Here is a 23533-nt window from a genome sequence, read left to right on the forward strand (position 1 = left end):
CATTTTAATCTCCCGCAGCTCGCTCCAGCCTGAGCCCCTTCCCCTCTCTTCCCCATGGCTGCGCAGCCCAGCGCGGGCGGGCGGTTCCGTCTTATTCGTGACAGGCGAGGCCAACGCCTCGCAGGGAGCTGCCCACGCCGCGGGCTCCCGGCAGGAGGCCGGGGCCACCTGCACCGGGCCGCGGGGGCCGGCGGGGCCGGGCCGGGCCGGGCCGCGGGCACATGGCTGCGAGCGGCCCGGGCGGGCGCTAGGCCCCCGCGGACTACACTCCCCAGCGGGCTTTGCGAGCGGTGGGCGGGCAGCGCCGGCCCATTGGTCGGCGGCGCCCCCGATCCGCGCGGGGATTGGGGGCCGCGGGCGGGCGCCCCGCGTCCCTGCGGGGCCGTGGGCGGAAGTGTGGGGTACGGCGGCCGCGGAGGCTCGGCGGCGGAGGGACGAGCGCTCCGCGTCCCGCCATGTAACGCGCGGCCGCCGCCGCTCCCCTCCGCCCCGCCGCCGCACCGCTGCCCTTCGCTGCTCGCCTGGCTCCTCCCGCCCGGGATGGGGGCCCGGCGCCCGGCGGGCGCCCGGCCATGAAGGGCGGCGGGGGAAGCCGCTCCCAGCACCTGCCCGCCGCGAGGGGACCGCGACGCCCGGGGACCGGCGGGGCTCCTCCTCGGTGAGTGGGGGCGGCCCGGCGGCCGGCCCGGCCCGACCGCGGCGGCCGGGCACAGCGGGGCGGCTTCTAGGCCGGGAGCGAACGGGCTCCGTCCTGCGCGGGGGAGGGAGCGGCGGGGGCTGAGGAGGCCCGGGGCGGGCGGGCGGGGGCCGCAGCCGGGGCCGGCGGTCTGTGAGGGGACGGGAGAGGCGGGGGCTGGCGGCGCCGCCGGGAAGTCGCCGCCTCGGGGGGCTCCTCTCGGCGGAGGGGCCGGGACGGGGCTGCGGGAGCCCCCCGTGCTGCTGCGTGGGGCCGGGGGGGTGCCCGTGTGGGCGGGGGTCGAGGTGCGAGGGGGCCCGGGGCCCCCGGGAATCGAAAGCGACGGCTTGGAAGGGAGGCAGCCTCTTCGGGACTTTGATCTGCGGGTGCCCGGGGCCCTTCCCTGTCGCTGCTCCGCTCCGGAGCCGCTGCTGGCGGCGGGGGCAGCCTCCCCCGAGCCCCTCGCCTGTGCCGGGCTCGGGTCTGAGCTCCGCTCCGGGGGCAGCTCGGAGGGGCTCGCTCCTCGCCGCTGGATCAGAGGCCGGGAGCGAGCCCTTGTTTTGCGTTTTGTTTTGGTTTTTTCTTTTCTTCCTGACTCTTCTACTACTTTTTTTTTTTTAATACTTACGTACTCATCTCTCTGTGAAATGGGTGGATGCTTACCCACATCAATAAGTGAGTCCATGGAGAAAGTATGCAAATACATGCTGTTACACTTTTATTATTTTGTATGCATATATGCATACACACACACACATATACGTGTACGTATGTATTACTTCCACAATACTCACCTTATTTTCGCAGTCAAACTTCTAACAATCTCCGTGGTTCTGCTGCCCGTGTGGGGGGGGAATCCAGAGTCCTGGCTTCAGCGGTGTCGGTTTTAAGTAGCAGCTCCTGAGAAATACAGGAATCGCTTTGTAGGCGAGTGCTCCCTTCAGTGGGTGCAGAATCTAGTCATTAGCATTTCTTTATCTTCATCATATTCAGAACAAACACGATCCCTGCACCAGGCACAGCCTGCCTGACAAAGCTGCGTGTTCGTGATTTTTGTCGGCCTGTTTATTTTTAGGGTTTTAGCGCCTGTTTGTAGAGAATAGTTGTTCCATCGTCATAGCAACCAGGCTGAGTGTATTATAAACATTATTAAAGGAAACCTTTTCCATCTTAAATGAGACTTCCTTTTCGTAATAAAGTTAGGATCAACATAAAGCGTTTAACCTTTTGTTCGGGGTTTACTCCGCAGCGCGATGGGGAGACCCGACCCCTTACTCTTAAACAGGGATGCTTTTACTTTCAGCAGACACATTGTGCCCGTTGAAGCTAATTTAATCTGCTGTTGGTAAACATTTCCCTCGGCCCATTGTGGTGGCAGATAAGGAGGAAGTGAGGGTAATCTACTTAAAGAGGAGCTTCCACAGAAATAAGTATTGTTATGGCTTACTCGGAAACAATCACATCAGCGTCAGAAACAAACCAAGTAACTGATCAAAGGTGTTTCATTTTTGAAGTTTACCATTCTCTCTATTTGTCCTAAACCTTCCTATGTTCTCTTTGGTCTCTTATCCTATAAAAGGAGAGGTAGAAAAGGGAGACTCTTCATCAAAGTACGGTAAAGCAGGGAAATGAGGTCTGCTGTCTGTAAAAGCAGCTGCGCTGGGGCGTCAGTCATCCTTACCCAAGGATGGGGGATCGGATGATGGCACCAACTGCAGTAAGTACAAAGACTGTGCTTTGAAGTCCCCCTTACTGGCCATGTTCAAACAGGTTAAAATGTTTTTAAGTGTCAGGGCGTGCTGGTCAAAACCATATTAAATAATAAAGCAGGCACCGTTGTCTCTGTATCAAGATTTAAAAAACCCAAAAAGCAGTTTGGCTCATCTGCTTCTACCAACTTGAGTCTGCAGCTGTAAGTACGATGGGAATCCTGATGGCACGGTTCTCCCTTGGGGCTTGTCTTCTGTTGCTTTTCTGCTAGTACAGAAAGGTTTTCTCAGGGATCTGAAAGGTGGAGAATACTAGAAAATACTTACTTGAAAAGGAAATAATCCTTTCTCAGATAGGCGTTAAGAAACTGAAACAAATTGTTCCTAAAACCCCACATATTTGCTAACACCTTAATTTCATGTAAAGTAACTTATTTTTTGAGCCAAGAACCCAAAATTTATTGCAGCATCTGTTTTAAGTAAATACAACTGTCAAACTTGGAGTGGGATTAGGCAATTAGAATGCTGGAGCAGCTCTTATCATGAGGACATCCTCCAGCATTTCCTTCCAAGGAGCTTCCTGCCTCGGTAACACGGCTTCTCCTTCGGAACAAGCTGATTTTCCTGACTGGGTTGGGAACAACGGTGCAGTGAATGCCAGAGCCAAGGGGAAGACAAGAATTTCTTGGAGTCTAGGGTGGTTTTTTTCCTTATTCTTACCTGATTTTAGTATTTATTAGAGAAGGTATAATTTCGTTACTACTTGGAAAGCTGCCAGGGTTTGGAATTTTTTAACAATGGTGTTGCAGATGTAAAAGTCTGCGTCTCTAGTTTAGTTTCTTGTAAATAGTAACTTTATTTTACACATATAACAGGCTTTTAACTGGCAAATCACCTGTCTTTGGGATGTGAGCTAACAAAACGAGCGATAGTGACAGTGCTTTTGCAATGCTGTGTGTATTCTGGAAAAGGGCTGAATACCTTACACGCTTCCCACCCCATCAGAGTACGTCAGTAGCTAGATACTAGCACCCTGAAGAGGCGGGTTTTTGGACAGTAGGTTTCATATGTGTTGGGCAGCAGGTTCTTTCTAAAATAAATCAAAACTGATAAAATCCTAAAAGTACTAGTTCAGGTGAATCACAGTCTCAGGAGCTTGAAAATGTTTTATGAAAGGTTTATTAGTAATGGGATATTTTAAGTGCTGTGCTAATGAAATTGTTGCTTGGTTATGTGTTGATAACCACTTAATTAGATACTTCATCAGCAACGTTATAGCTCTTTGTTCCTTTACTAAAATGAAAGGAATAGGGCAGCCATTTATTTAGTTAGTTAGTTGGCTGGACAAAGACACTGCAAACCTGATCTCACTTTGAAGTGAACCCTGTTTTGAACAAGAAGTTGGATCTGTGACCTCCAAAAATCTCCTTCAACCAAAGTTATTCTGTTTATTTTCCTGGAACAACTATCTAAGGCCTTGTGTCCACAGGAGTATTGCACAACATTGCAGGAGTTATTGTCTACAAATTCCCGCTGTTCACACACCGTGGCCATCTTAAACTATTCAGAAACCATGGGCATAGTTTTGCATGGTAAAGTCTTAACAGTTCAGCTTTGCTGTGCGTGTGCAGAGCGCACATGTGCTGTATACACAGCAAGTCCGGCTTTCCTGGAATTGTGTAAGGAAAATGTAAAGAAAATCGTGTAAGAAAAATTAAGATTTGCTCACCTGCTGGCCCACTGAACATCTGGCTTGCGTCATTAAGTGTGAGGTGCCCAAGACCATCTCTAAGTTACTGTTGCTGCCTTTTTTTGTTTCTTTTTTTTTTAACAAGGTGTTTGTGATTTGGGAAGAGATTTCTGTGTCACCCTGTGTGTTTACCTCTGCTCTGTGCTGCTTCCAGAGTCATCTTTTGAGACATCACTTCTGTGTAAATACCCGGACAGCTGTAACTTGCCATTTAAATACGTGGTAGTGATGATTTTGTCCTCACTGTGTAACGCCTGTGTGACATCCTTTCTTTCCTTTGCACCGTCCTTCGTTTCTGTGTGGGTTCTGACAAGGCCGTAGACCTGACTGCTTCATTCAGTCCATCTGGAGAAGTCATCAGGCTGCAGATGCTTACAAGAGGCTGTTGGAACAAATGGAGGTGAAGGATGACTTGAGCTGTTCTTGGTCTTGGGTCAAAGCAGAGGAAACCTGCCAGAAGACCTTGAAGACAGAGCCCCCCGGTCCTGCCTCTGCTGCCTTCTCAGGGCCTGGCTGGCTCCTGCCTCGCTGGGGCATCGCGAGGTGTCCCTCTCCTTCTTGAGCACTAAGGGATGAACACTCGAGTTTGTTTTGCAATCGTTAAGTATAGCTGCTGGCCACGGGAGAGATTACCGTATGCCAGTTCCTAAACCGTTCCTCCTGTCTGCTGTGCCACCCAGCGATTGCGCACGCTCCTTCCGCAGAAGATGCAAAGCCTTGAGGCTCTGTAAGCAAATGGATTGCGAGGAGCGCGTTGTGGCACAGGTGCATGAGGAGAAGTCACTGGGGAAGATACATATCTCGTGTCCTCGTGTTTTTTGTAAACTCGAGGCTTTGTAAAGTCAAGGCCTCAAACAAAGCTACAGCAACCTCAGACGAAGCTGCAGCAACATGAGAAAGCTCAAGTTTGCAGTGCTTGTATTTAGAGTACTGCAGCCAAATTCTGTCAGCTACTCAGTATACTTCAAGGGTCATCCGTAGGCGTCAGAGAAGATCTCAAGACAATAATAGTGCTCTATTTTAGCATACTCATTACAAAGTATAACTGCCCTCTGCCTCTAGCAACTATTTTTTCCTTGTACTCAAATGGTGCAGAAGTGGAAAGGCCGTCGTCATAAGCAGCAGTGTTGCCTCTGCCTAATTCCCTCATTGTCTTTTCAAATGAGACCTTTTTGTTTCTCCGTGGACTCTTATAAGGAAAATAACCTTCAGCAAAAAGACAGTTTGCAGTGGTGTGCTTGTAATTATTGGTGTATTCATCTTGAAGAAAAAGCAATCCATCTACTAGGCTTTTTGTGCTGACAGGGAGCTGTGCTAGGAGATTGATGCCTTTTCATGAAGAGAGATGTAGTTTTGGAAGAAGCTGAAATGCTATTTAGAAATCATGAGAGAAGTAACATCTCGCCATTGTTAGTGTAGAGTAGGAGCGGGACAGCGGGTTCCTGTCCTCATCCTGATTTCTTTAGTTTCTCTCACTAATGGGCCTGTGACATCTCTGGAGAGTGTGGGTTTTGCTGTATGTCTGAATAAAAAGGACAAGAGGATCTGCTGAATTCCTTCCAGTGTCAGTGAAGGAGGGGAACACTGAGTACGTGGCCCTGCCAATGTCTGTGGCGTGGACGGGAGCCTCTGTAACAGCTGGTCCCCCCCGTGCCAGCTGCTGCACAGCAGCCGAAGATGCTCTGCGAAACACGGATAGCAGAAGGAGCCCGAACCGCTGCGCAGTCCCTGTGGTTGCAAGGTAAAGGCTTGTGAAAGGCGTCAGCCGCCTTCTGCCCCAGGTGCTGAAGAAGGAAGAACCTTTTTAATGTGCTAGTTGGTTCTTCGTAAACAAAGAGACGTGCTCATCTCGCCTGTACTGGTTTTAATTTTACATCTTGTGTGATGTTTTTTTATTCTGCTTTTTCCTGAAGAAGCAACAGTTCTTTGATGTATTCTTATGCCGTTTCAAAGCAACTTTAATAAAAAAGTTAAATGAGATGTCTTGATTCATAATACAACGTTGTCTCCCGTATACGTGTTATCCTTTCCCAGTTACAGCTTACTTCTGGGCTCTGAAGGGGCAAGATCCACCTGTGATCCCATTGCTTTGACCGATTTGGAGGGTTATTTTCTGGCCTTCCCTTTGTCTGTATATAATCTTCAGAAAAACTCTGTACTCCCAGTTCCACTGAGGTATCTCTCCGTTGTTTCCTGTAGATGCGCGCAATAAATACTTAATAAAGGGAGGTTCATACTCTCATATGCAATATAACCTATCCATTAACAATTCCAAAGTGCGCTCTGCTCCTGTTCTACGACAGCCAAGGAAAAAGCAAAACTCCTCCACCTCGTTTTTAATGTGTCTAACATAATACTTTTTTAAAGTAGAGGGTGCTGAGGCTGGGCAGTGTATCCTCCGTATGATGGACAGAATCATGACAACCCTAAAGCCTGTAAATGCCAGAAACATCAGTACTAACCTGATCAATCTGACACTCCAGTACAGTCTGTAACTCTGCCCCTGGGAGAAGGATCCTTCCAGCTGGAAAGCTGCAGTATTTGGGGTTTAGGCAGCATGAACTCTTTTTTTATTTTGGTAAATGCTCCTCAGAACAACGTGGCTCATCACTGGGAAAGGTGATTGTTTTGTTTTGTTTTGTTTTGTTTTTTTAAATCTTGTTTCTTCCGTTATTTCGGTCACTCCATGTGTACTCTGCATTGCTGAACTCCGTGCTGTCAGAGTGCCAGTCTGTCGGCATTGTGTGTCTCCAGCTGGATTCAAAGCCAGCCCTGACCTAGGCAGTAACGCTGGGCTGTGGTAGAGGTTGGTGGGCTTGGAGATAATGGCAAGGTACTTCTTACTGAAGGGAAGCAGCCCAGTGAAATAATAGCATTTAAATTCTGGGATGATATCTGCATGAATTTTTAGGAGGAGAAAAAAAAGCCTTTGCCGCTCTGAAATTCTGCTGCTAATCTAATTTCTACGTGATTGCCTCCCGTTGCATCAGTCAGCGCTATTTGGTGCAGTGCTGCTTATGGGTTTTGAAAGTGCTGTAGATAAATGTAGCGTGGGAATAATCACTCAACTTCATTTTCCTGCTCTTTCTCTGTTAACACATATCACTAGTATTGACAGCTCTGCAGAACGGTAGAATCAAGTCCTTATGTCTACACAACACCGCATGCATGTGCATCATCCTGACAGGATAATGAGGCTCCGCTTGCGATGCTCCGCAGCGTGCACGTCCTCTGCGTTGCCAGTAGGCAGATATGAAATGTTATTGGCAAATGGGAATACAAGTTGGAGGAGAAGTCCTGGAAGAGTTTTAATGTGGTTGCCTGGCCCGGAGTTCCCGTACGGTTCAGCTGGCATGCCAGGGTGCAATGTGGGAAGAGTCTCAAAGCAGAGTGTTCAGCAGCTGATATTTTCTTAGAGTACCAAGCAATTAATTTGGGCAAGCATGGAGCTGTATGCATACAGTAATTAACAAGGAAAGCACCTTAGGCCAGCATAACAAGGTGGTGTGGGTGTCCTTCATTTTGAGATTGTTCCTTGTAATTGCAGCAATTTAACTGACTTGATCAATGTAGCATCCCTGTGTAGTCACGTAAGCGTGCCATTAGGCAGGTATTCTTAAAAATAGGTTAAATGCAGTGGGCTGTGCCCAGAAAAGTACCTGCCCTAGGGCACCTTATTTCAGTAAGAATGTGTAGTCCTGTGTAAACTGTCAGCAGTAATCCTTTTACAGGGCTGGCTAAATTCTGAAGCTCTGGCATGTAGACTGTTCTCTTCCTTATATAGGGCTGGATAAGTGCTGGGCAGTAATGAGATTGGAATAAAAGGCTTTGGTAACAAAGATGAACTGGCAGTCCCCAACGAATCTTAAACTTATCCCTGCGTGTACACGGACATCAAACAATACGGGCGTGAGTCCTGCCTGCTGAAGTTGGACTTGATGCCTCTGTTTTGTAGCTTCTGCTTGTGGATAGCGTTTAGTCACTCAGGCTGCAGATGCACCCAGATGGAAACCCCTCTACTCTTTAGGTTTGCCTTTGTTGTGGTTTAACTGTGCAGAGGGGAAAAAAATATCCAGCAGTTACGCACATCAAAACATTTTTAGTGTAATTCATCATGATGGTTCTTATTCCACAGTGGCTGGGTTTGTTTTTATTTCATTGGAAGAAGTTTAAGCTGCATTGATAGAAGCCATTCTGTTCTGGAATAAGAGAATCTGTATGGGATACTGAATTAATATAATTTTACCTGGTTTACTTCACAGTATGTCTTATACTTTCCTTGTGCAGACGGGATTATTAGTATTCTGCCTAAAAATCTCTGTGGAAGTACTGTTTCATGTGGTCAGGTACGGTCAAGGAAAAACGTCACCTCTTCTGCCTTGTATGTCCTTGATGAATTTATACATCGACAGCTTCAGTGCTAGAAAACCGGGCTGGAAGTGCGTGAATTAACTGGCAGATACTAGGCCTAGAAGGTCTCAGGATAAATGACTGATGTAGGTAAGACATGACAGGAATCAAAAGAAAAGCAAAGGCAGCGTTTGAAATCGTTTTACTTACGTTCTTGTTTATTCTCTTAGAAAAGACAGGGATGAAATTTGGAAAAGAGCAGAGTTTTGAAAGAGAGGAGGCTGGGGGTTGATTGAGCAGGCTGCTTACAAAGAGGCAGTAAAAATGGGAACTGAAGGAAAATTGCGTTGTTCTGCATTGTGGCATCTTCAGGTAACTTAAGCAGTTACTTGATCTGCAATCTGTTTCCTTAAAGATAGCGAGGGTGGAGGTGGGTGCAGGTAAGGAAAGGAGGAGGCGAGTGGGTGGTTTGATTTTTACCTGGGTGCACCTGAGCTGTTTCTCATCAAGCAGTACAAGGCAGAGTGGGTGACCATGGAACAACTTAGAAAAATTTTTTTTGGATAGTGACTCATTGCAACTTACCCAAAGTGACCTGATTTAGTTAAATGAGGCTAAATATAACCCATGTGAAAAGTACTGACATGTGGGAGGAGACGACAGCAGTTGGCTCTCAGCCTCTCTGTTCTGCAGGGAACATCTTTCATGACTGGTGACTAATAATTTTTACTCTTGCTGGCTTTGGAAATAACATCTCTGCTCCATTACCCCCTTCTAGGGAGACGAAGAAAATGAGCTGTTGCTAATCTGTTGCCTCTTATCTGCCTTTCTGAATTTCAGCTTACTGCTATGGACAGTGCTATCACTCTGTGGCAGTTCCTCCTCCAACTCCTCCAAGAGCCTCAGAACAAGAATATCATCTGTTGGACCTCCAACGACGGGGAGTTCAAACTGCTGCAGGCAGAGGAGGTGGCCAGACTCTGGGGAATCCGCAAGAACAAGCCCAGTATGAACTATGATAAACTCAGCCGTGCTCTCAGATACTATTATGTGAAGGTAACAAAGTCCGTAAATCCACCTCAAATCCTTATCCATCTTACCAGCTTCTGCCTAATGAGCTTTGTTTCCTTTTTTGTTCTCTTCAAGGGGATAGGTGTCACTTCTGTCTCCCAGACTCAAGTAAGGTGTACTAGGTTATGCTTCGAGGGCTTTTTTCTTTTGTTTATCATTGTGCTGCATTTCCTCCCCAGTGGTTATTTTATAAGGTTCTGGATAGCTTTGTGCAAAATGTTATCTTCTTTGATTTATGTCTTTGCTAATACGAATTTGTCATTGAATACTAATCCCCCTTCCAAAAATATGCACCCCAGCAGGGGTTAAAATCCTCAACACTCCAGTTTAAGCAACAAAGTGATTATGGTGATGGAGATTGTGAATATTGCACCACCTTGGGATCTTTGCTGCAATTGTCTCTACGAAGGGGCTATCAAAATAAGGATTTCCAGTGAAGCAGCCCAAAGTATTTTTCTTTTTCTCCGTGTATTCAGAATTGCACCTCTAATGTGGTCAGTGAGTTTAGTCCGGGAGAGTAAGATGCTTCTCTTGTTTAGCTAATGTCTTCTAACGATTTGCAGGAATCTTTCATTAGCGCACAGGTAGTGTCAAAAAGGTGAGCTAGAACCACAGTGTGGGAGTCTTACCTTCGTTTCAAGAAGCCATTTGTCCCACAACTGTTATTGTGTGAGTGTATGAGATAAAAAATAAAACACAGTTTCTGAGGAGCCTGTCAGTGGTGGTATGTTGCTTGGAGTTTATTTTTGCGTAGCACAAATCTGGCTTTGTACTGAGAGGTCTCAGTAATAACAATTGTACGATAAATAAGAATCTTCGTAGGTCCAAACTGTGTGTGGCATTTCACTTAGGAGCAAAACAAGTTCGACATATGCAATTTTGTGGTGTTGAAATAGCTGATTAGCCTACATTCTGCTGACTAGTTCAGCTACTTATTTTCTTTTATAATCATCTTATTAAGAATAAAGGTGGTTTGATTTGAAGTATTAGCTCTCAGTTCTGCAAACCTGTAAGCCTTAATTCTGCAGGTTCTCCTGTTAGATTACACTTACTGTACCCAGGTCAGTGATCTTTGACTGGGGCAATGGGTATTTTTTTGTTTCTTAGCTGATGTTTTAAAACATGTTCAACAGAATTGCTTGGCAGTTCTAAGGCTGTTGTTAGTATATTTAATGTCAGGTTAAGCTCACCTGTTTTAGTGTTTTGTCTGTGAGCTCTGGAAATGATATTTTGGGAGCATAACTGGATTGCAAGAATTGCAGTGTGTTTTTAAAAAAGAAAAAAGAAGCAATTTTTGATGAAAGACTACAGACTATCTAATTCCTCAGTCTATTTTAGGCAGTGTTTGTAGGAAGAAAATTAATCTGAAGAAGGCCTAAATATATATATCTTCTTACCCACAGAATATCATTAAAAAAGTGAATGGTAAGAAGTTTGTGTACAAGTTTGTTTCTTACCCGGAGATTTTAAATATGGATCCACTTGTCGTGGGCCGTATAGAAGGAGACCCTGAAATGACTGGTTTTGCGGAAGTTAGCAGTGCTCCAAAGGATGTGGAAAACTGTGGGAAGGAGAAGTCTCAGTCATGTGCTAAATCCTCCAGCCGCAATGACTATATCCACTCAGGCTTGTACTCCTCTTTTACTCTGAACTCCCTGAACTCTTCCGGCGTAAAACTCTTCAGGTCCATCAAGATTGAGAATCCAGCCGAGAAACTGACCGAGAAGAAACCTGCTCAGGATCCAACACCCTCTGTCATCAAGTTTGTAACCATGCCCTCCAAAAAGCCTTCATCTGTCCCCCTGGTCTCTACCACTTCAGCGGTCCCTGCCACTTCCACTGCTTCTGCCACTTCGACTGCATCCTCTCTTCCCATGGAATCGGAAGAAACTCTCCAGACCTTGGAGACGCTTGTTCTACCCAAGTTAACTGTCCCTGAAGCTCCAGCACCTTTGCCAAACTTAACCACCAGCTTCACCCCAACTCCACCCATATCCTCAGTTTCTCCCACTCTGCAAGTTCCTTCCACGCCCACGTCGCCGCCGCTGAGCTCTAATCCTGACCTGGACATTGACACGGACATAGAGTCCGTGGCTTCTCAGCAGCTGGAGCAGGCTCAGAGCCTTCAGCATCAATCCCCAGAGCCCAAAGAGCAGGATTCATCTGTGCTGGAGAAGGAGTTTGCCAATCACCTCTCCAGATCTAAAAAACCCAAAGGGCTGGAGTTGGCTCCTACTCTCGTCATTACAGGCAGCGATCCAAGTCCACTGGGGATTCTGAGTCCTTCTCTCCCAACTGCTTCTCTTACTCCAGCACTTTTCTCTCAGGTAACCTAATTACTTTCCTGTTGTTTTTTGGTTTGGTTTGGTTTTTTTTAGTAACAATAGTGGTTATGGTATATTTTAAAACAGTAAGGGAAGGCAGGTGGAAAATGAATAGTTCGTAGATTGTATTTGGAGTTCTGAAACTCAGGATGTCATTCCCATTTTTCCTATAAAACAGAAACTTTATTCATAATCGGTATTAGCTTCCACCCCAAAGTGTGCCCAAGTGGCATGTCAGCCGTACGTGCCTGTACGGTGTCAGCGTGTGCAGGCAAAACCCAAACCAGCACTAGCAGGTTCCTTTGTAAATCTTGCCAGGGTGATATTGAATTATTTCAAAAAGTCTAAACCCTGCCCTTACCCTTCGGGCTGATTCTGAAAGTGCTTTAAAAATAGAGACCCACGGAGGTGTCTGTTTAGCAGCTTTCTTTTGCTTCATTTAGTAGCCATTTACTTAAGACCAGAGTATTGTGACTTAACAGCAATAAGAACTGCTGCTTAATTTGGTTGTTCTCTTTGTGTGGGAGAGGAAAGCTTTTATGCCTCATGGAAAATTTGGAAGAGAACTGAATCCAACTAGGCTGTTAAATTGTTCTGTATATATTTAATCTCTTTCCCACAATAAATTGGAATTAGAGTGAACTGTAAGGAAACTGCTGATTGAAAACTGCAATGGCTGAAGACAGAAAAAAAAAAATCAAGTGCAGCTGCTCTTTTGGCACCCTTCGAAGTGTTTGGCCGGTGAACCTGGAACATCCAGAATATTCAGAAGCTGGATGTAAATGTCTTTTGTTGTGGCTCACATTGTCAGTGTCACCCAGACCACGCGTGTGCCCACTGTCTGCTCTTTCTAAATTCATGGACTGAGTTTTCCAAAGCCACTTGCAGGTGCTGTATGCTGAATTGCAGGAGGAGCCAATTTGCTGTAGGTTACAGCAGGATTTGGCAGCTGTTGGGAAAAGAGGGCCAGTTGCTCAGCAAGGGGAGGGAGCGGCGGATGGCTGCTGCTGCTGCTGCGGGGTTTGAAGAGAGGGGAAGGAGGTGGGAGGAGGCGGAAGGAGGGAATGGGAGTTCCTGAAATTTGGACCCAGCCCTCCGCAGCTGTAGGAGCTGAGATGATAGCGGCTGGATTTACATGTGCTCTGCGTTACTCACGGTGCAGGCTTCGCGCAGCTGACTGTCGTCTTCTGTTTTGCAGACTCCCATCTTGCTGACCCCAAGTCCCTTGCTCTCCAGTATTCACTTCTGGAGTACGCTAAGCCCAGTCGCTCCCCTCAGTCCTGCAAGGTTGCAAGGTGCTAATACACTCTTTCAGGTAAGTTCCAGCAAGTTTAGCCACCCTCTCTCTTGGAGCCACTCTTGCCAGTGCCTTCCTCAGAGACCTGCAGGGATCAGTTAGCCCAAATATCTGGTGTAGAAACAAAATACATCTCATCTTTCTGTTTTCTATCCCCTATGTTAGCTTTTGAGAGTGTTTAATTTTAGTGTTTACCGAGTTTTATCTAAGTATATTGTAAATGTTGGTATTTCAGAGATGTTTTAAATTAAATCTGTTTTAAATTAAATTAAATTAAGTCTGTGCTGTAGTTAGAGATAGATATATTTTTTTTTTAGGTCTGTCCTTTCTGTAAAACTTGCCTCCCTGTAACTTTACTGGCTGAGATGTTCCTGGAACTTGAATTTTGCTACTCTGTTGGTTGTTTTGTTAACAGTCGCTTCTGTTGAAAGACGTTAATTAAATCTCACCACTAGTAAGAAGGGAGACTGTGTGTGTGATCTCTGGGGCAATCTGTAGCACAGTTCTTTATGATCTCTATATTCTGCTGTCTTCTGTTGTTTGGAAATTCTCAGCTTCGCTGTTTTTAATAAATATTTTTGTTTAACTAATATATAAGAAAAAAAATCCCCTATATTAAAAAAAAAACCCAAACCTTTAATTGTAATCACTCATGCTCTTCCTTCACCTTCCGCTTTGGAACTGGAATAACCACATCTGTTGCCTGAGTCTGCTTAGGCAAAGGGTAAAATTTAACTAGTTGTCTTTTGGGTTTATATCTGTCATCTCCATGGAGATGAAGGAAGTAGCTTCTATGTACCGTGAGGATAGGGAATAAACAAGTAGGTCTGAAAATGCATTGGGCGTTTTTCTCTATAAATAGCTGATAATTAACTGAGGAACAATTTAGACCCCGGTTTCCCAACAACCTGTTTTAAAGTCACTTATTAGTTTAGGACATAGGCGGAGCTCAGCGCAGAGGTTACAGACTGGGTCCTCCTGGCGGCACTGGTTGTGATAGCTGGATTGGTGCAGTCTGTGATGTGGTGGCATTTAAAAAGTAAATTACCTGGGGGAAGCCAAGAAGATTCTTTGAAAGTTTTGGGTGTTTTTTTTGTTGTTGTGTTTTGGGTTTGTATTTGTTCTTTTTTTTCCCTGGGGGAGCTTCTACATGCACAGGTATGAGAGGAACAGTAAATTAAAATGGCCTCTTCCCTAATAATTTTTGTTTTGTCTCTTAGTTTCCATCAGTGCTGAACAGTCATGGCCCATTTACTCTGTCTGGACTGGATGGACCCTCTACCCCTGGCCCATTTTCCCCTGATCTCCAGAAGACATAGCACACGAACTCATGGAAAGGACATATTGGCAAGCAAGGGAAAGATATGACACTTATATTTAACCATGTTTTTTTAAATGAGCAATTTATAATTCCACAGAGATTATCAACAATCATAGTTTTTGCCATTCCCAAATAAAATGCCTTTTTTTGCAAAATTCCCTTTTTTGAAGACCCAGGTTGGGAATGTATATGCAAACGCCTTAATAGGAGCTGAAGCTCCGTCTCGTCTCTTCCCTCCTTGGTTTGGAAGACTTCGCTATGGTTAAAGGCAGTTTCGGTTGGTGTTGCAGTAACTGAGTCTGCACTGATTGCAGTAAACGGTATCAGAGAAGTCTTTTCTCTGGGACTCTTGGAAAAACCCTCTATTCTTCTGCTTCCTGTGCTTGGCAAGAAGAAATCTAATCGTGATCGAAGCTGGCATTCCAGGAAATGCTTGGGAAAGGGGTGTGTGCATCGGCTTTGCCTTGGGGCCTGATAACTTCTGCAGCAACAAAACAGCCCGCGTCTTTTCTGCTGTAAAAACATCTTGTCTTTTTGCAGGGAGAAATTTTCAAGGAATATTCAATGATTGTGTTACTGAGACACGGACAATTTTTGAATGGCATTTTATACCGACAGTCCAGCCCCTCGGAGAAGTGGTCTGGATAGCTTCTGGATGCTTCCCTGCCCTCCCTTCGGTGAGGAGGCAAGGTCTGGAGACGAACGGTGGGATTAGTTCCTTTCAGTTCTCAGAAAGTTTGAATGCTGAAGTCCAAACATTTCTTGTATCAGAGACCTGTTACAAAGCCTGTAATCTCACTGCTAGAAGATTAGCAGGACGGTGGATTTTACATGAGGTTTTGAGTGTGTGTCTGCATTTGGTGAGGTCGCTGCCTGATGCTAGAGTTTCAGACCCAAACGGTGGGTGAGAACACTAACGTCTGAGCATTAACGTTACTGCTCTTTTCCCACAGTTGAAGTGGAGAAGCTCCTCTTCTACCAGCTCTTATCTCAAGCTTTGCTTAGATCTATTGCTTTTTTTATTTGAGGAAGCACTCAGACCCAAAATAAGTTAGGCTGAGTGTGTGCAGCTAGCTGAGAGGGGTACCACGGTGTATCAACCTTATTGTAAATTTGCGCTCGCATTGCTTTTCTTGGCGGCTGTGCGTATGGATTAATACAAGATTAGTTTCCAGAGCCATTTGAAACACTGATGAAATGAAATTTGTAGTTAGATTTTTACACCTCAGGAGGCCTTTTAAGAGAACTGAGGAATGAAAGAGGAGAGGCTCTCCTCTCACAGCCCCTCAGAGCCTGGATGTCTCGGTCCGTTGGTGCTAGGCGGCGTGCCCTTCCACTCGGGCATCTCATGTCAGGCAGCAACTTCTGTTTGCTACCGCGTACGTTGAGTTGGTGACGTAAGATAATCTCCATAAAATGCCCACTAGAAAACAGATGGAGACCATCTCTTTCCTTTGGCATCCTCGCTGGCTGTCTTCAAAGTTTTAATGAGCAGAGGAAGATTGCACCTTTACAGCAAGAGGAGCTGACAGTGTACGCTGTATATATTGCACCTGTCTTACGGATAAGTGGTGAACTCGAGCTTTCCAGAGTTTCCCTTTTGCCACTTTTGCAGACTCTGAATTCACTTTAAAGCGTATGACAATACCCAAGACTTAATTTACTGCAGCAACGTTATCTTTCTGTATTCTAGCGTTGAAATATGTAAACCACTTAGTATGTTCCTGACATGACGCCCGAGCCAGGTGGGTGTAATGGAGTTGCTTTTTGGGCATTGTTCATCCAGAAAGTCCCCTGCCCGGTGGGAGAAAAGAGTATGCCTGTCTTTAGGTGGAGATCGCAGGGAGTGAGCTCGCGTAGCGAACTGTCTTCCTGTGCGGTGACGCCAGAGGCACGATACTGCTTCGCGTTTTAGACATCAGCAGATGCAGGATAAAGTTCCTGTGCCAGCGGCTCTTAAAATGACAATGTGCAATATTGACCTTTTTTTTTTTTTTTTTAAATGCAGAAAGCAAGCTGCAGATCATAATTAAGAGCAGGCATCTGGAATTTTCTGGTTTGCATGATGGCTTATGAGTCTGCTCTAGAAAATATATATAGCTATATATAAATAGCAGCACTTTTAATGGTTGTTTTAGCTTGGCCGATTTTATGCCCACCAAGTGTGTGGACTTGAGAGCAACGTTGCAGACTAGGATTAGAACTTAAAAATAATTAATAAGCACTAAAGACTTGCAATTTAATTGCTTACCTTTCCTTGTCCCCTATGGAGAAAAGCCAAGTTTATTTGTTTAAAAGTTGTGTATGTGCACACATGCACTTAATTTTTTGTAAACTGTATCACTTTCAGCATAGGTATGCAAGAGAACCAAACGCTAACACAGCTTGCCAGTTGTGCTCGGCCCAGTTTCATGCTCTTCTCCGGGTAGCTTCGTACGATTGCACTGCCGTAGCTGGTTGATGAGACACACGTTCACCTTCGGGAACGCCTTCTTCGGAGAAAGTTAATACGCAAATGCAGCCTGTATGTGTTGGTTTCAATCCGGTAATATCCAACGTCCTGACAGAGAGCACTGAGAAGAGGATTGGTTTTGCTTCTTAAGCGCCTGCCTAGGAAAACAAAAGTCCCGTGTAGGATTATAATCTCAGGAGGCAGTTGGGAAAGCAAGCTGAAAGGGGGGAGGAGGTGGGAGAGGAGAGGCTTGCTCACCTTTTCTCCATTACAACTTTCAGGTCACTTAAGGTAATATTATCTTGTATATATGCTGCCTCATGAAACAGACATTTACTAACGAGTATGTAACTGCCAGCTTTTTTGGATCACATTCCTGACAGAGCACAGTGTCGCTGTGACTTCTTGGAGCTTGGTTATGTGAATTGCTGGTACTTTTACTAACTCGCTTCAGGAGCAGTTTGCAGCTTGTCGCAACTTGTTTTTAACTTAGTGTAGGGAAGGTGGGGGTTAATATAGACTCTCTTTTAATTATCATGTTAGCAGTCTGTAATATGGGTATAGTACCGTGTTGGTTTAAAAAAATAATAATGCAGCATTACAGAAATGTTTTATTACATTACAATTCATGTTGCTGAAGTAGCCATGGTATTGTTGAATGCTTGATAATATTTACATCGGTTAATTCATAGATGGTGGTAGAATTAGACTGGATGAGCATGGAAGCTGAACATCTGTCCTGCTTCTGGAAATCTCTTTTACATGTCACTGCTGCTGTATAATAGTATTGCAGAGTTGAAAAGCTTGCACTGCTGTTGCTGTGTGTGCTACGTCTGGCTTTTTTTGAGATCCTGAACTGTCAGGATGCCACTAGCAACACATGCTGCTAGCAGAAACAATCCATGGAAGCAGAAACATGTTAATAATACCCTACGGTTATAGAACCATACTTGTTCTGTCTTACCTGTTTTCAGAGAATGTGATCCTAGCAATGAGGGTGATGCAGGAAAATGTGTGTTGTTTTTTCTTAGCAGCAGCTTAAGTCTAGATCCTTGTTTCAGAACTCGGTCTTCAGCAGTGACGGCTGAATGTAATTCCTATGCACTGTCTTTGGCACATTCAAGTTGCATTTTGCAATAGGTCAGGAAGTGATAAAATTCCTTGAATTTGAGAATTCCTTCTTTTAACTTAGAGCATCCTAAGACTTCAGTAGCCATGCAATCTTTGGTATAATGGAGCATGCATTATAGTAGGAAAGGCTTTGGCTGTTCAGTGGTTTGTTTGGGATAATTTCTCCCTCTGATACGTTTTCAAACCTCAGACATCTAGCAAATAGATTCTTCTTGGGTTTTGTAGTATTCATTTTAACCACAGTGAAGGCTGCTTATGTGCATATCTTCCCTTACACAGCTTCTCAAAATGCAGTGAGATGCATTAATGTCAGATTCCCTCCTGACTTCAACTTTCACGCGAGAACTTCTGCAGGTCGAGAGCGGATGAAAGAGCTAGCCTAGCGCGTTGATGCAGTTTCTCAGGTGAGCACAGGCGCAGAGTTCTGATCCACTTCTGTAGCATTTTTCTAGCGCTGAGGTCAGAACCTACGGTTCTGACGGTCCGTTGGCTACCCATGGTTTATTCATATATCTTTTAGTTACTTTTTGCTACTGTTTTATAGCATTTTTGTATGTACTCATGTTTTACTATACAATTTAACCTCTTCCATTTTTAATGCGTATTTGTTTACAAGGCACATCTCAGTGTTGTATCAAGAGGATATCTTGGTATTGTCAGCTATGAAAATAAACTACATCAGTAGTTAAGGAACATTGTCAAAGTTGACAGGTATTTTAAAACTTGATGTTTGAGTTTTGGGTGTCCATAACAATTCTGTTCTGTTTTGTTCCTTAGTTCTGTGTAAGAAATACACGTACCTTCTGGCCTCTGAGGTCGAGGGTATGGATAGTTTATTTTGTCTTGATAATCACGGAGCATGGTATTGCAAACAAACAGCCCAAGCCCCAGAGGATCTTACACCCGGCAGATAAGTTGAAAATCCATTAGAATTGCAATCACGTTGCTTAGAAGCTATTCGGGATGTTTTAGTATGGTATAGTATGTCTTGCCTAAACAGGAATTTTTATGGTTTGATTTGTCTTTAATTAAAACAGTAATTGGCAATGGCTGCTGTTCAGTCTGAACAGTATTAGCAAATCTGCGTCATGTGGAAGCCGTTGGCCATTGCCGTCAAGTTGAGTGGTGGTTAATATGTGACATGCTAACACTGATCTGCTGAAATCAGAGGCTGTCAGATGAAGATTAAAAGATAAAATGCAGTGGCAGTTGTTTTACACAGTCCGTCAGGGCCATTACTGCAAAAGGCTTTGTCTTGGATCAACATCTGTGGACATGGCGTTCCACTTTGCTTGCGCGTATTGACCGTGCTGGGAGCCCTTCGTAAAAGCTGATTCTGGGCAGAGAAGAATTTTTGAAAAAAGAACCAGATCTTTTCTCCATAGCCCGCTTTCAGTCATAAGGATATAGAGTATAGGAGCTGCAAAGCTGCAGTAACGGCAGCGCTGCCGTATTTCTGCTCTCTGCGTCTATCATCAACAGACCTTCTGTCGAAATTCCCTGGCTGTCTTGGTGCCATCTAAAGCAGAAAGGTTACGCTTTGGGTTTGGGTGTCTAGTGGATCTTGAACTGAGGAATATTATTCTTGCCTTTGTACAAAGAACAAACAAAAAGAAGGGACAATATGTTCACTGCAGAAGGTTGATTCTTTTTGGAGGATGCAGCTTTGCTGACCATAACCATGCTTTGCAAAAAAAATGTGACCTGCAAGGTAAGAAAACTGGGCAGGGCCCAATGTTTCTTCTTGAATGTGTATGCTAATGTATTTCCCTTTCAGGATAGCAAGGTAAATTATTTTTCAAAAAAGTAAAACTGACTAGAATTTATTTTTGTTTACCCCCTCCCAAAGAACGTAGTAGAAGACTTCGACCGTGGAGCTATTCCAGATATCTGAAAGAAAGCGTACTTTGAGAGCTGAAAACTTGTTTTTAGATGCATCGTTTACCTGAGACTGGAATAGCTCTCTCCATGTGACCGTGCGTGTGTTCGCGTGCTCGCTGCCTGGGAGGCTGTGTGTCCAGTACACGGAGTCTGGCTTCCAGATTTGTATAAATAACGCTAACCGTGTACACGCAAAGCAAATACTGCACTGCGCAGTTGCCACTTTTAAATGGTTTGCACACGCTGGTGAGGTTTTTTTGGGGCTTTTTTTTTTTTTTTAGTATTCATCCATTTTACCACAGTGTGGACTAATTAGTTGCCAAAGGTTATTTTTAAATGCATCTTTGACATTGTTGTATGCCACATCTTCTAAAAAAAGTGTCTTAAATGTGTCTTTGAATAGTTTTATGTTCACGGAACAAAAGTTTGGACTTCTTTTTTACCTAAAACACTTGCTTCTCTGTTGAGACCATGCGTTGCAGGTGGTTTTCATCTCAAAGTAGGGGTTTTGGCAGGGGGTGTAGCAGGATAATTCTGAACCTTCGGAAAACAGGGGTCTTTTAATGGAGACACGGAATGAACTGTAAGCAGTGCAGCGAGGGGAGGGTGGAAGGCGTTGTGTTCGGAGCCCGTTTCAGTCCTTGAGCAGTACATGCAGCAGTGCTGTACTAATAACTGGAAGCTGTTGTTTTCCATATTTTTTTTTTATTTGGGTTTTTTTTTTCCTTTTTTTTCTTTTTTTGAACACAGGAAGGCTTTGAGGACGGCCTCTGCATGGTTCCTAGTGTGTGCTGTGTGCTGGGGGCGGGGGGGGTTACAATACCTGGGTTTGCTCTAGGCTCCTTGAGATGTGTTGTGGTTTTTTTGGCTAGCATGTCTTAAATCTTCAGGCTTTGAAACTGCTTTATAGAATTGTGTTGACTTTTTGTTCTGCTGTTGTTCAGTTGCACAGAGTTTTATATATATGATGTACTAGTTTTAACGTTAATTCTCTGTGAACAGGGTTGAGATTATTCATTGTAGTTAAAAAAAAAAAAAAAAAGTTGTATTCTAAAACTCCCTTTTAAAATCGTTTGTATTCTGTTGCAGTGTTACCAGATGGCCTTATGTACGTCACAGTGTTTTGTGATAAGTACAGTAGCACATTTAATGCTTATCTCCCTCCCCTCTGTTTTTATAGCTGAGAAGTATATTCTGAATAATAGAGATGAATAAATGGGAAAATTTTAGCAGAACGTCTGGTAAGGATAGTGGTTGTCTCCCCTAATGTATATTAGGACAGCTGGAATTAATCTGGGACTGAAACGACTCTGAATAGGGATCGTTAACCAGCACGAGGCTTTGTCTTGGGAATTCTGAGAATCTCGGAGCGAGCTGGTGGCAGATTTGAATCGTATGCCAAAGCTGGTAAATCGGCATGGATCTGTCGGCTTCACCGCAGCTGGTCTGGCTGACGCTGGCTGAGGATCTCGCCCTTGCAGCTTTTTGTCTATGGCTCAGATGGAGGCAGGGGAGGGAAGTTTAAGTTAAATTTTAGAGAACTTAAGCAACCTAATCAGCTGTGGTAAGGTGTGACAGTTGTTCTGTTTATTTTTAAAGTGCACATCTGTTTTGGAAAGTGACTTTAGTGTTTACTCCACAATTGAATTGTTAGGTTAACCTGGGTCCTTTGCAAATTGGCAAGATGATGGCTGCAGCGTTCTTTCTACTAGAGCAGCTCTGACCTCTCCGCTTGGGGCAGACTGAGCAGACAAGCGTGTCGGTTAACTTACTGACTCTTTAACTTTGCAATGGATTCCATTTTACTTTCCTGTAATTTCAGTAGAACCATCAGTGGTAAAAATTACATTGAAACCAGCAGAGATAACATTTTCAGTTACTCTTTCCAGAACAGAACTGCATTTAATATATATATATACATACATAGTACCAAGTCCAGAGACAAAGCAAGTTATGTTGTAGTGAGTGTCTACCTTCCTACACTGGAGACTTTTTCTAGACACGGTCTTTCAGAGACAACTGTCATCTTACACCGCTTTGGTGCTCTCGTTACAGTTGGGTAAACTTGCCTGGGAGAGAATAGCTTCTCAGTGTAACTTTTTTTGAAAATAATACCTTATAATAAGAGTATCTTAATGCCATTGTGTTTAAAAAAAAAAAAAAATGCTGGTATGTAATGCAAGTACATAAATAGCCAAAGTTTTCAGCAATTGTTCAGTGTTACTAAATTTGCTTTTATTTAACCTTCCAAGATAACATATTAGGAAGACCTTCGTCATGTTGATATCATATTGAAAAAAGTCTGATCAACTTGATTATAGCAGATATGCAGTTATTTGAACACATTTCAGGTTTGAATACAATTTGGAGGCAAAGTCCTAAGATGCAAAACTTACTTTGGAGGAGGTGCACTGTAATGACACTTCAAAGTAACAAATGCTGCTTTTAAAGAGTGGCGTATTGGCAGTTGTTATTCAAACATAATGAAGGTCTTTCCTGAGAAATCAGGTGACTTTTCTATTGCTTCAGTTTTTGTGCAAAAAGAAAAAAAAAAAATAATCAATGTATTGCAATCTTTTTTAAAAATGGGGTGGGAATAGTTAAAGAAAACTATTTTATGTAAGAACTGACAGAGGGATTTGCTTTGTATAATGCAAGCTGGCTTTAAAAAAAGCATTGTAGCAAATTATTCAAGTCAATCATATGTTAATAGTTATGTGCAACCAGACATGCAAAACAATTGTATTTTTTTAAATAAATATTTTTAACAAAGTTTCTGATCTTTTGACTGGTTTTTTCAGTGGAGGAAATTGAAAGTTACAGCTGCGGGGCAGCTCGCCCTGTGCTAACCAGGGAGTTCAGCAGACCTTGAGCTCGCCCGTCGCTTCGCAGAGGCGCTCCCATCTTGCTCGAACGGGGACGGAGGCGGAGCTGCTGGTGCTAGCTTTGTAGTGCTGCACAGTCTTTTTGCCAAATCAGGTACTATTCTCTTCTGGTGAAAATTTCCTTTCCCATTCTATCTGTAGTGCTGGTAGCAAAGCGCAGGTTTGAATTGCCAACTACACTTTTAACGGAAGAAATGCAGTAGCATTTAGCTACGTATTATCAGTCTGCAAGGACAGAAGAAGATACTATTTTTTTAGTAGCTGACAGTCCCTGATGTGATATATGTGTAATCTGAGTAGATGTCTTTCAAAATAAACTCCCTCATTGTATTGTTTCGTGCTCGTTTCCTCTGTGCAGGGATGGAGAGAATGCTGTCACGGTGGGAAGGGCTCTATTCAGTGGAGTTTTTTTGCTGCAAATGGGTTTTGCAGTACAGCGCTTTTTTTCATTCTGGGTATCTCAAGGAGAGTAGCAGTGGCATCCTGTGGTGCTAGGGAAGAATTACAGCATGTCCTGCACTGGCTGTGAAGCAGGAGGGCGCCTGTAGTTCAGGGATGAGCTAAGCCCAAAATTCAACTGCATTTACCTCCTTCCTACCTTGGCCTGATGTGCACTCAGCTTTAGCTAGACCAACTCAATTCTACAAGTCTGCTCTTTGGGGAGTCTTTCTACGGACCCAGCCCTG

The 23533-nt window shown here is 44.3% G+C and overlaps 1 protein-coding gene across 12 annotated transcripts; it reads left to right on the forward strand.

Annotated features, from left to right (window-relative positions):
- The first annotated feature begins 338 nt into the window (after positions 1-338).
- On the forward strand, positions 339-23517 carry ELK4 (ETS transcription factor ELK4). 12 transcript variants are annotated; one of them, XR_015705677.1, is made up of 7 exons: positions 340-658; positions 9326-9541; positions 10960-11883; positions 13079-13195; positions 14398-18485; positions 22764-22941; positions 23206-23517. XR_015705677.1 is itself a non-coding variant. In XM_087761810.1 (6 exons), the coding sequence occupies exons 3-6, from the start codon at positions 9335-9337 to the stop codon at positions 14494-14496; spliced, it is 1347 nt and encodes a 448-aa protein (XP_087617936.1). In that variant the 5' UTR covers positions 340-658; positions 4450-5876; positions 9326-9334; the 3' UTR covers positions 14497-22755. The 12 variants fall into 12 exon arrangements, 4 of the variants coding, with proteins under 4 accessions (XP_087617938.1, XP_087617939.1, XP_087617936.1 ...); XR_015705676.1 differs by having other exon boundaries at positions 22764-23517; XR_015705679.1 differs by lacking the exons at positions 22764-22941; positions 23206-23517 and having other exon boundaries at positions 14398-17241; positions 18361-22755.
- Positions 23518-23533: the final 16 nt, after the last annotated feature.

This window comes from Nipponia nippon, unplaced genomic scaffold, assembly GCF_047370975.1.
Source record: "Nipponia nippon isolate SJK-2023a ecotype South Korea unplaced genomic scaffold, ASM4737097v1 scaffold_25, whole genome shotgun sequence".
NCBI lineage: Eukaryota > Metazoa > Chordata > Aves > Pelecaniformes > Threskiornithidae > Nipponia > Nipponia nippon.